This window comes from Varroa jacobsoni, unplaced genomic scaffold (assembly GCF_002532875.2).
Source record: "Varroa jacobsoni isolate VJ856 unplaced genomic scaffold, vjacob_1.0 contig00183, whole genome shotgun sequence".
Lineage (NCBI taxonomy): Eukaryota > Metazoa > Arthropoda > Arachnida > Mesostigmata > Varroidae > Varroa > Varroa jacobsoni.
This window is the reverse complement of record NW_019214424.1, coordinates 145,735-157,445: the sequence shown is the minus strand read 5'-3', so window position 1 is coordinate 157,445 and position 11,711 is coordinate 145,735. Positions and strand designations below refer to the sequence as shown.

Here is an 11,711-nt window from a genome sequence, read left to right as displayed (position 1 = left end):
TATATATTTTCAATATTGGATAGTCACTAGTCGCATCCGAGGATTATGCAGGTGACAATAGTAGTGTTAATGACCTTCTCAGCAACTGTGCATCTATCGCTCGACTAGTGTGTGAAGTGTCGTAAAGTTATCTCAGTCAAGTTCTCCGCCGTAACTTTACCGCCGTTACCATTACGGTAATGTTAGCTTGTGTTGTTGTTGACGTAAGTTGTGCGTAACAGAGGGAGAACTGTATTCTATTGAAGACGGTGTGTTAATGCCGTAAGCTTGACCGAAATCGATGTGCGCAGTGAGTATGTGACATGTGCTTTAGTTAAATAGAAAAGCGGGAGTGAAAGAGACAGAAATATTGATTTGTAGAACGTAAAACAGTGAGAAATCTTACTCATCGAGGATAGCAGTGCTCTCTGATTGAAGGATTATTGCTATTACGAAAGGACGCTGTCACATTATTACGAAGCTCAACTGTTTTGTGTGTCTTTTTTTAGAGTAAGTGTGTAGAATTTTATAGTAACAAAGTGGACTCAAGAAGGAATAACGACGAGATATTTCAGCACCTATTGCAGTAAACCGACGATAATTAGGCGAGAATAAACGTGGGTTAATACAAATAGAGCCTCCAATACGAAATTTTTTCTAAACAAATCAATCAATCAGCCTGAAGACGAAGTGTAACTCGAACGATAATAATTTAGAGCTGTGCTCAAGCTCAGAGCAACAGCTGAAGCTGATTCGCTTTTATCATCAGCACTGTCCTTTTGCTGTTTGCGTTCCCTTGGTCCTGTCTTGTACAGGCTTCGTGCCTCGCGTGTGATGCCAACGGGAGCTGGTCCGTATCGGACCGGTCCTGGGAGCGCGCACTGGTCACTTTTCCACGGTGAAGTCTCAGGTGATCAAGGTGAAGCCGGAGGGGCGTCTCTTGCTCACCCCTCCACCAGCGACAACAAACCCCATCGACGATTCACGATGTCCCAGTGAAGTGTCGCCTGGAAGCGACGACCAACGAGCGTTGATCGTTGAGGGCGTCGAGCAGCAAGATCAAGAACTCCTCGGCCCCGCTGTCAACAATCACCACCGCCATTACCATTCCCATTGTCGTTACGACCGGCATCGACCGAATCGGGATCCAGATCACGAAATCAACGACGCCGCTGATTCGTTCTTGTTGTCAGCCACAGCAGCGGCAGCGGATCCGGACCTTTGTCGCCTAACAAGGGCGTTGCAAGAACTCGCCGCTCAAACGAATACTAACAGTGGTCGGCAAGGAAGACAGTCGACCAGATTCGGATTCGGTCGAGGCGGTTGTTTAGACGTAGCGGGCATCGACAGCGATACGAGCACTGGCTGCCGCTCAGAGCTCTCCAATCAACAGGTCTCTGACGAGGAAGCACAGCAGGTAAGTGGACTACTACCATTTGTCGTTAAATCGGATGTTCTGGCCGCATCTCTGTGTGCATAAGCCACTTCCGCTTGAATATGCTTACCCCTTAGGCTCTAGATATGTGGGCATAGTATAGCGAGTAACAAGTATATGTGTACGGGCAATTTATAATATCTTTACCTGCTTCTATAATAATGGATAAACGAATGAAGTGATTGATTGTGGCACCACTGTTGATCTTAAGGTGTTTTGCTTTGACCCAATCAGTGTTTAACAAATCTATCATGACGCATATAGCGTTCTATTTAGCTAATGAATTACGTTAATGCTATTGCCGATTTCTCTAGCTTATTCATTCACAATACTCAAAGAATCTAGATGGAAAATGCCTGTCGAATCAAACGAATCAAACACAAGTTATCCTTTGATCATGAAAAAATAAAGAAAAAAAACTAGGTAAAAGAGCAATGAAAACGTTATCCCATCTAAAAAAAAGACACCCTGATATCGAGCCTTCTGGTATAGCCAGATTAAATCGATCAATCAAAATATGTGAACGCTTCTACCTTTGTATCTATTGGTAGTAATAGTTGAACATTTTCAACCCCTTTCCTAGTTTAACTGATTATTATGATATGATATATACGTTTAAAAAAGGCAGCTATTTCTTTTAACTTACTTTATTTTCGATATCGATCGACTTATCTATCAATAAACTTGTGTCATTAGCGTAGAAAGCTAGATGTCTCAGATTTTTGGCATTTTTTTGGCAGATTTTTGGATTGACGAGTTGGCGAACAGCTGAGTGAAATTCCTAAGAAATTAATTTTATATTCGCATAAAATCCAACTGCCCAAGGTACCCAGAATATTTGCTGATGTCTAGACTAGTGTTTGTTGAAAATCGCGTATGAAATTGGTTTAAATATATAATAGTTTTAAGGAAGTTAATGAGACCTAAGTTATTACTACTGAGTTTGTCAATTGTAGTTATTTAGCAGATACAGACAACAAACATATTATAGAATAGATATGCAGCGTCGGAGAATTTTACTACGGGGCCGATGGATAGCGAGCCAAATATCACGCTTCAAGTCACGCCTTGTTTTCGTCGGTTCACACGCTGGGCTCAAGCAGGTTTCCATGTCTAATCCATCTTAATTCGTAGGCTTGAATTGAACGTTTTTACTCTTCTCGAACATCTGCCCAGGTACTTAGGTTGCCTCTGCAGGTACACGGAAGTCTCTGTCATCTATAATATTATTTGGCCAGAAAGGTCATCAGCTAACATTATCATGTTGGCCACTTACCGACTGTGACATCCACAAACGTATAGCCCTCAGGCCGGTGAAGTCTACTTCTATTCGTTTTTACGGACCAGGCTCAGGAATTGGTTCACCACGTGTTTTGATGTTACAGCGCACATCGTGCACCCGCGGATCATTGTTCCGTTACATTGGTAGATTCTTAGCCGGTGCACGTGCTTTCGTTTCAGTCGTCTCGAACGTGTTATGCGATAGATGCCATGGTGAACTGTTCGCTATACGTTGAAACGAAGTCGCTACGGAATGATGATCTCCAAATGACACGCACCTTTGTATCCTCGAAAAGAAGGATTATTCGGCAAGTTGAAAAAGTGACAACGTGGCCTATTAGTATAGCACCGAGAGATGTGTTTGCTCGAGAAGAGTGGACCGATACAAAGGTGTCGCATTGAGCCTTTATTCGAATCTCTTGGAACTTTTAAACGACAAGGTGCGCACGCAAGTAGAGATGAATCGTTCACCATGTAAGCATTACAGCGAAGATTAATGCAAAGGTACCGGGGGCGTCTCCGGTTCTTTAAAACGCCCGCACGCAATCCGTCGACTACTAAAAATGTTTTTGTCCTTATCTGTGGTGGGTAAACGACCCGGGGAAGCCTGTATTTCACGGCTACGCAGAATGAATACTCAATAATAATTAAGTAGCTTCACTTTTTGATGTCACTGTAACTCTGCACGTACTCTATTGCCGAAGCTCTATAGGGATCCGGACGGCTGCCCCGCTTGTCAACGACGACACCGAGGTAGGGGATTTCCCATTTTTCAGGTGTATGTTTTGTGGATTCTCACGAAATCGTCTACCTAGTGATCTAAGCGAACAAAAGCGGTATCGTCAGTGGTTCCTTTCGTAATATTATAGCGACATCACAATTGAGCCCTAAACTGACGTCCACTGTCGTTTAGTGACGCAAACCGGCACGCAGATTATAAAGGACGTATACTTTTAAAATTTTTACTAAGCCGAATACCCTCTTATCTGAGAGGCAAACTCAGGCTGTACAGTTGTCGTCTCGAAATGTGTATTTCGAAAAAAGATAATTATCCCCGACGAAGACAGTTGGAATGGTATCAATGTGAAACAGACTTATCTGTCGGTTCCTCTAGATCGAACTTGCACTCGAAAGGCCTCAAGCAACAAAGGGATCTTTTGTTGACTACTTGTTATCAGAATGCCACAGGTTTAAATGATAAAAGACTGACTTTTTGTCGCGCTGATCCTAGTGATACTAACGTTTGACTTAATATCTACGCGTATTTTGTTATACAATGCGTTCATTTGCGCCTATTAGTAAAAACGAGTGATCGCCTACTTGAGTGAGTGGACCAATGTGGGCTCGTCTAGGTTTCTCTCAGCTACACTGAAAGCCGGAATCTGCCACCTTTAAAAGTGAATCTGCTTTTTGATTCACGGATGTTTCGTGCGCTCGTATCGGTCGACAAAGCAGGTCTGCCACCGGCACGAGCTGTACGTCGTAGCTGGCCGAACTCTTTAGTTTAAAGGTGCAAGTCTCGCAGCAGAGTGTCCAGATACGTGTCTCCGCTTACTTCGGTTTACACACATTCAAACTATATATCTTATCCGACCTAGACCTTCTGATGACATCTCAGCAATTCCACGACAACATTTGATTAAGCCCGTGTAATCATCGGACGTGCCTTCGTTACCTTCATGGAATACTAAGCGCAGCTAATTCTAGCGACGAACAAACACTGATATGCTGGAGTAGGACAAACCTTAGTCCTTTGACTGCAAGCAGATTCGTTAACTTCCTTCGGTAGGTTGTTTGATGAAACCGTCTGAGACCGGCCTGTATATATATATATATACATACATGTATATCTACTGGTCAGTAGATATAGAGTAACACAGCCTGTTTTGACCTGCTAGAACTTGACGCATCTACGATAAATACCACCTGAAATAAAATTAGTAGTAAATTAATCGTATTCTGTAAAAGGAACAAGTGAATTTTTGCTATATGGCACAAACATTTTTTGATGTTTTGACGCTCAGGACTTATGCAAGCAATGCACTTTGCTCGATTTGTCTTAAGTGAAAAGCTAGCAGACGGTAGGACCATTGCTGAGTAGCATTATACTAGTACGCAATAGGTACTTGACGAGATCCGTGGAACTACTTCATTTTGGTTTTGCAGAGCATCAAAGTACTTTTATCCAGTGGCTTAAGTCTTGTTTATGTGTATGATTCGTAAAAAAAACATGGAAAGTAGGGCTAACATTAAAGGCATGCGAGCTTTGTTTGAAGCACAATTAATTTCGGTAATTATGAAGTCCATAGCCAGGGCATGAATACTGAACGAGACGAGTAAGTTACTTACTTACTCGCCGGGTAATTTAGTCGTATATCGGATAGTATTTGATAATAAAAAATGAATCGAAATTCTCCGATCGACGCTCCACCGTTGTTGTTCGAAGATAACTATCGTATTTAGCTCCAAATAGAAGGGTACATGTTTCGCGAGAAATAGAAATAAGCAACAGTTACATCAGCATATTCTAAGCCCGTTATTGTCGGATCTATAAAGCTTAGCATATATTATTTAGAATGCAAACCAACATATAGGCTTTCAGAAATTGAAATAGTTTCTGCTGACTGTTTGTTCTGTGGAATATTTCTACATGAGATGCGAACATATCCATTAATAAACATCGGTAAAAAAGGGTCTCTTGCGTCTTATAGATGTAAATTTGTTGTATTGAAGAAGCTACCACAATGACAAGAACACTGATGCCGAATACTGGTTTGGATTTCGGCACAGAATTTTAATTTATTTACTTTTATTTAATTTATTTCACAAATCTTCAGAGGTCTAGTGTAATGTTTAGCTTTACCGCGGTAACGAATAGGCAACACTGAAACTAACAAAGAAGCGATCAGTTGATATCGACTTATACCTTCGTTGGCCAACGATATCCATGAACTCTGGGAGGCTTAATAGCAAAACCCCGATAGGAATAACGCTAATTTCTAATAGGATTGAATGTGATTTGTTTAGCTTTCTCTTTGTTTTCAGAATAAACTAAAGTGAAGTACGTTGAAGATTGATTCAGACGTCTACCAATTGTAGCAATTAAAATACACTAGTAGTAATTGGTATGTTAGTGTAATTCCTGGTATATTTGAAGGGCAAAAATTGAAATTACCAATCCCACTATATTTGAAGGGCAAAAATTGAAATTACCAATCCCACTATATTGGGCCATCTGTTATGAACCGAGGCTGAGAATCTCTAATGCTTCCACCCTACGCGTAAAAGCTTCCAGCTGTTACGGAGATAATCATGAACAAACTGTGAGAACTCGCGTACGCTGTCGTTTCCAGCATAAAGTAGAGGGACTGATCAAATGTACTTTCCATAAAACTGACTCGGTAGGCCCTAGAGCCAGGTCGTGGCGTGCCATTCGGCCCGCGGTTTACTCGAGCGAGACGGACAGACATTACAATAGATATTGAAACGTTATCGCCGTTCGATGGCTGGAAAAAAACAACACCACTCATTGAAAAAGCGTCACAACGTAAAGCAATAATATCTATAAGCGAATCTTGCTTTTCTTACCGAACTAAGACATCGTAAACACCTCCGAATGGAATAAACAAAATCTCTTAACTATTGAGGAACCTCTATTGAAATTCTGGGCACAACTTTAGCACCGTTATTATACTAGTATCTGTTGAGTAATCAAACGTACGTGGGACTCGGAGATAGGGAAATAGCTGTTCATACGTAATACAGTTTCAAATCTTCGTATACTGTGTGTCCTGTTTATCAATAGGCACTTGACTAAACGACGACGTTGTATAGGGTATTTAGAAAAAGGTCTGTCGACATTAGATAGTTATTATAATAGAAGAACTATCATGCCAACGACAATATACATACGTATAGATGAATATTGATTGAGTAGCAAAAGGGTTTTAGCCTAACTTGAGTGAACCTGCAAGCAGGACTGTCTGTTGCGTTCTGAATTTTTCGAGAAACAGTGCACAAGCTCCGAGTGATAATTTACATTTACCAGCTATGAATATAAGACATATTCTGTTTGCCGGCGTTCGGAATTACCGTCACTGCTTTTCTTCGTAATTTTATGACGGAACCATGCTTACGCTACAACGAAACAGATCACGTTAAGCCAAAAAAGAATTAGGCAGCGTCATGCTTTCTATCGATACTGTTAGAGTGGGAATTACGCTAGTCAAGGTTATGAAGAACAGGTAAACCGTCCACCTCCAACCGTCGAATTAGTTACGACGATATAAAAATACGCTGAACGTAACACGATGTACGCTTTACAGCGTAGATAATTTACGAGGGAATCAGTTGTGGATCAACTTATTGTTGGTTTTTACGGAACGTTGGGACGGTTTACTTAGAGCGCAGAGGTGCTCTGCCAGGATTATTACACCTGACGCGATGGTTAGGACGAAATCTAGCGGCTTTCTATGGACTGCTGTAACGGATGATTACGAAGAACCGCGCTGTAAAATGGTTCGGTACTTCACGGTGATAGGCCGTATACGTTTACGGCCATATGTATATGGAATAACTTGAGTATAAAACACGCTCTTAAAACAGTACGGCCATTGTCAGTCTAGCATGGGTTAACGACACCATTTACAGATACATTAGGCACACGATCTGCATTAGATCAAACAAATCATTGCAGGCCATCGCTAGTCCTTACGCGGTATAAAGGCACTATCATCTATAGAATAACACTTGGTGCATGTTCTCATAAATGATAGCGTACATCTTGGCTTCGGAAGTCATGTTTTACTGATTTGTCTTTTTCGATCGTGTCATATTCTAACTTAAATTTTTAGTAACTCATAGGCTGAGCTCCGAGAGCTTAATGCTAAACTCGTTTGGATTTTAGCGCTAAAGCTAACCACGAGATTTTGCTCACAAAATACGCGCCCGATTCAACAATTATGAAGCTTGATTGTCACTTATAGCGGAGATATGTATTGAAGCAGGATAACTTCTATTTCGGCTTTAGCCGCTGCCGTCGAACGTTTGCTTAATGGATATAGTTGAAGAGTTGGGGGGTTTTCTGTTCCGGCGTTCTTTGTTGACAATACTGTTTGTTGTTTGTCTGTTTTGTTGGTACCTGCTTAATTTCAGTTACGAAGAGGAGGTGTGGGGGTGTCCGGCATCGGTTCGGTTGGTGGCCTCGGTGGGTGCAACTGGCGTCCGTCCCCGCTTCAGGCTGCTCTCCTATCGTGTCTTCCATCGGTCGCAATGGCTCTCCGATGCGCGGCTCTCGTCATGGCCGTTCTACTGCTGATGTTGTTAGCCAGTAGCTCGCAAGCACAAAACAGCGACCCAATGCTCCAGTTAGATTTCTGCCCAGATGAGTGCGATTGCGATGCGCTCACGGTCGATTGTTCGACCCGAGGACTTCGATTTGTGCCACGGAACATTCCCAAACAAGTCCGAAAATTGTAAGTATATATTTACAAGTATTTTGCACCAGTAGTCCATCCTGCTCGTAATGATAACGGCAGTCGTAGGAATCGTGGTGTCCAATGTAACGTTCGATTCTACCTAGGATTTATGTATTTGATACAGCTGCGCGTCGAGCTTACCTAAACGTGGCGTCGGATTATAGCTGATGCGACACTACACTGGCAGAAAACGTGGTCTATGCGTGACCACGATACCCTAGCCGAATTCATGCGCTTCGTTATCTCAAGTTGTGGACACGTACCAACTGAAATGGTTTAACATGTAGATAGAAATGTAGTAAAATTATCTCAGGGTGTTAGTTCTTTAGTGAAGTTGTAGCTGCAGGCAAAGTCGTGTAAAAACAAACTTACCAAAACGAGACAAGATGCTAGTATAGCTTTATATCGCGATGCTAAATTGACTAGATACTTATGAGTTGAGTTTTTGGGAAGGCTTACCTGTGGGCTTGCACCACCGCGTTCAGCAAGGAATGGGGTTCTAATTACTTTACTACATTTAGGACTACGTCCTACCTCTTTTTTTGTCTACGTACGATAAACCGATAAATGCTAGCTCGGGTTTTGAGTACATCTAATAAACGAAGCAAATGCGGCTTCGCCTTGCTTAAACAATATTTTTTTCGCTTTCCCTTATCTAGCTTATAACAAAGTAAACTGGACAGTATTCACCTCTTTCGCCTCTCTATGGTGCAATTATGTTGTTTTCCTTTGAATAATTTTTTACATTTACTTAGGCAAATATTAAACGTCGCTCATTTATCTTGCATTCTATTTCACTCGTACGTTTTCCATATAATGCCTCATTGGATTTCGTGTCTTTTGTACATGATTGCAGTGCAATCTGCGTGCGTAGCCATAGAAGGCCGTTAGAGCCTCTCAACGCTTCTATTATTATTATTATTGTATGACCAAGGTAGCTGATTCAAGTCCAGCCGACGACGCGGTATGTGAGATTACGGATCGCTGAGCATATGTTTGACTAACGGCTATCGATGTTTTTCCAGAGATCAGTTGATCTCTGAATAGGGCCAATTAAGGAAGTAAGGTTTCTGCTGCTACTTCTATGAACCTCCTTAACTCTAGCTGCTAGAATTGGCTTTTCGCCGTGAAACGCCTTCGGCATGGGTCAAAGGATACGACCATCTCTACCTTACTATAGTATGTTACTGGCAGATGTCGCCAGCTTACTATGTTACTTTGTCACGAATTATGATTATATGGAAATACAAATATTGAAAACGGAGGGTATCATAATCACGTACAGTCGAAGCCCAACCGCCCACGTTTGAGATGCAAATGAAGCGTCTGTTTTGCGAGTTTATCATTCGGACCTATTTCAAAAAAAAACGATACGGGGTTAACCTGAGATCCGCTTTAGAACATTCAGTACTCAGAGGCGAGAAAGACCATCCATATTTTTTGCGCCCACCTATTTTTCTATAGATGCTTCAAACGCTTCAAGGGAGCCGCTTCCGATTTCGACTAACAATCTGCCTCCTTTAATGACAACTGAATGTCATTGTTAGACTGGCATCCAGTGACAGAACATATGCGTGCCCACGAATCAAGGTTCGTCGCCTATCTAATGCTCGTGGCTGTGGCTGACTGTGTTTGTGTGTAGAACGACGACACCAGGAGTTTGTCCGTTGTCCTGTTCTGCAAAGGACTGATGTGGTCAAGACGAGGGCGGTTATGTAGGAGACAGAAAGCGACAAAGAGAACCATTGAAAAGTTCGCTCATGCCCGTGCGACTACGTAGCACGGACTGTACCGTTGTCCCTGGCCTATTTTCTTTCCTATATATATTCGTATGCTACAGATATTACTATGTCGTTGGGCTATTAAGAGATCAGTCTTTCTCCTCGATTGATTAAGTATCGAATTGAAACTATTCCATATCACACACACACACACACGCATATATATATACCTATAGTTCTAGCGCTATCAGACCGAATCAGTATCGGCGCGCGAGCGAGAATCGTAAGACAGAGCAGTAGACAGCAATAGCTGACGGAGGGTCAACAGTAATCCGATCGGTCACGGGATCATCTCCATATTCTCTTCTCCTCCCTTGCTTCTGCCACCATTTCGTTGGAAATAACTAAAATCTAAGCAACGATAATAACGAGATAGTTATAACGATGGTGCGAGCGTTTGCTGATGAGGCCTGTTGATTCTTTCTGGCAGCGCCGAACCGGATCTTCCTCTTCTGGCTTGTTCTCACTTCCAGGGAGAGGTAACGAATGCTAAATTGGCAATGTTATTAGGGGGCGGCGGCAGCAGCAGCGGCGACAATGTGTGACCTATGGAAATGTTGATAGAAAAAAAACGAGGCTATAAAGAAACGTTCTGAAGTAATAGTTAGAGGTGTAAGAATAGCGATGAGCTCTATTGGGGAGCGGATGAAAGAGGTCTCGAAAATCGAAAGGATGGAAAAAAAAAACATTTACAGCCGTACGTATAGGATAGGATAATCAGATTGCCTCGAAATCGTCCGTCTGCCTTTCTGATGTTTCCCTGCCGAAGGGAAACAGAATAACGTAACATTAGGTTAAAGAGATACAGTAGGCAAATACGTTTAGACCGACATATTCGTGCTCGAATATAAGGAAAGATCGATAGGTAGAAACAAGTGGGTTTTCAAGCGATATGATTAAAGTAAGCGTGGGCTTCTGTTGTTACTGATCAAAGCGTAACCTCTTTAGTCAGTCAACCAAAAAATCAAAGAGACCTGTGGGTATCCATCCTGACGAGTCGGTTAATCAACTAGCTAATGAGGAGATCGCCTACCGGGAGCGTTAACTAGTTGTTTGTTGTTATAGAGCTATTGATGAGGTTGATATCCACACAAAGCCCAGGACACAGGCGAATTCTGGAGACTACCCTATAAGGAGATGTGTTAGTGCCTTTAATGTTTTTCTATTGAACCTATGCCGTTGTATAGCATAATACCGCCATACCGCGGCGCTCATATTGTAACAACTGTGGGGGAAATGTTTGTTTCAGTACCCGTGGTTTGTCTTCGATAAGAAAAAGAGTAAATATAGATGTTAGTAAAGCCAGTCACAACGACGACCGGAGATTTTATTCACCTTTACATAGACAGTGGCGTATGGCTAAAGACTGGGTGGCGTTTCGTTCTGAAGAACTCTTACCAGAGATATATACCTAATACAGCATTTGCTGCTTGCTATCTTACGTCACAAAAACACTTCACCGATCTACGAGAGTCTGCCAACAAGGGCAAATGAATTCGACCTAAGGGGGCAGTAAAACGGATTTGTTATTGGTTATATCCAATTCACTGTGTCATAATTCTAATCAATCCGAAATACCATAGTGGGTATGTAAAGAACAGTTGGCGTCCAATAGCAATAGGGTGAACGTGTTGCGTTTGGCCTACGTTCGCCAGTCGACGATAGGTAAAGTCCTACCGAAGCAATCGAATTTGTTAGATTGACTGAGTGATTTTGCATGCTGACACAAGGGCATTGGAACGGAAACGACTAATAGGC

General features: G+C 42.1%; 1 protein-coding gene across 1 annotated transcript in view; it reads left to right on the top strand.

Moving 5' to 3' along the window:
• Nucleotides 1-849: 849 nt before the first annotated feature.
• The window catches only part of sli (slit guidance ligand), a 71,394-nt gene continuing 60,532 nt past the window's right edge, over nt 850-11,711 (top strand). Inside the window, exons 1-2 of the mRNA XM_022851373.2 lie at nt 850-1,396; nt 7,850-8,169. Of these exons, the coding sequence (XP_022707108.1) occupies nt 7,967-8,169 (203 nt within the window). The 5' untranslated portion in view covers nt 850-1,396; nt 7,850-7,966. The remainder of the gene's footprint in view (nt 1,397-7,849; nt 8,170-11,711) is intronic.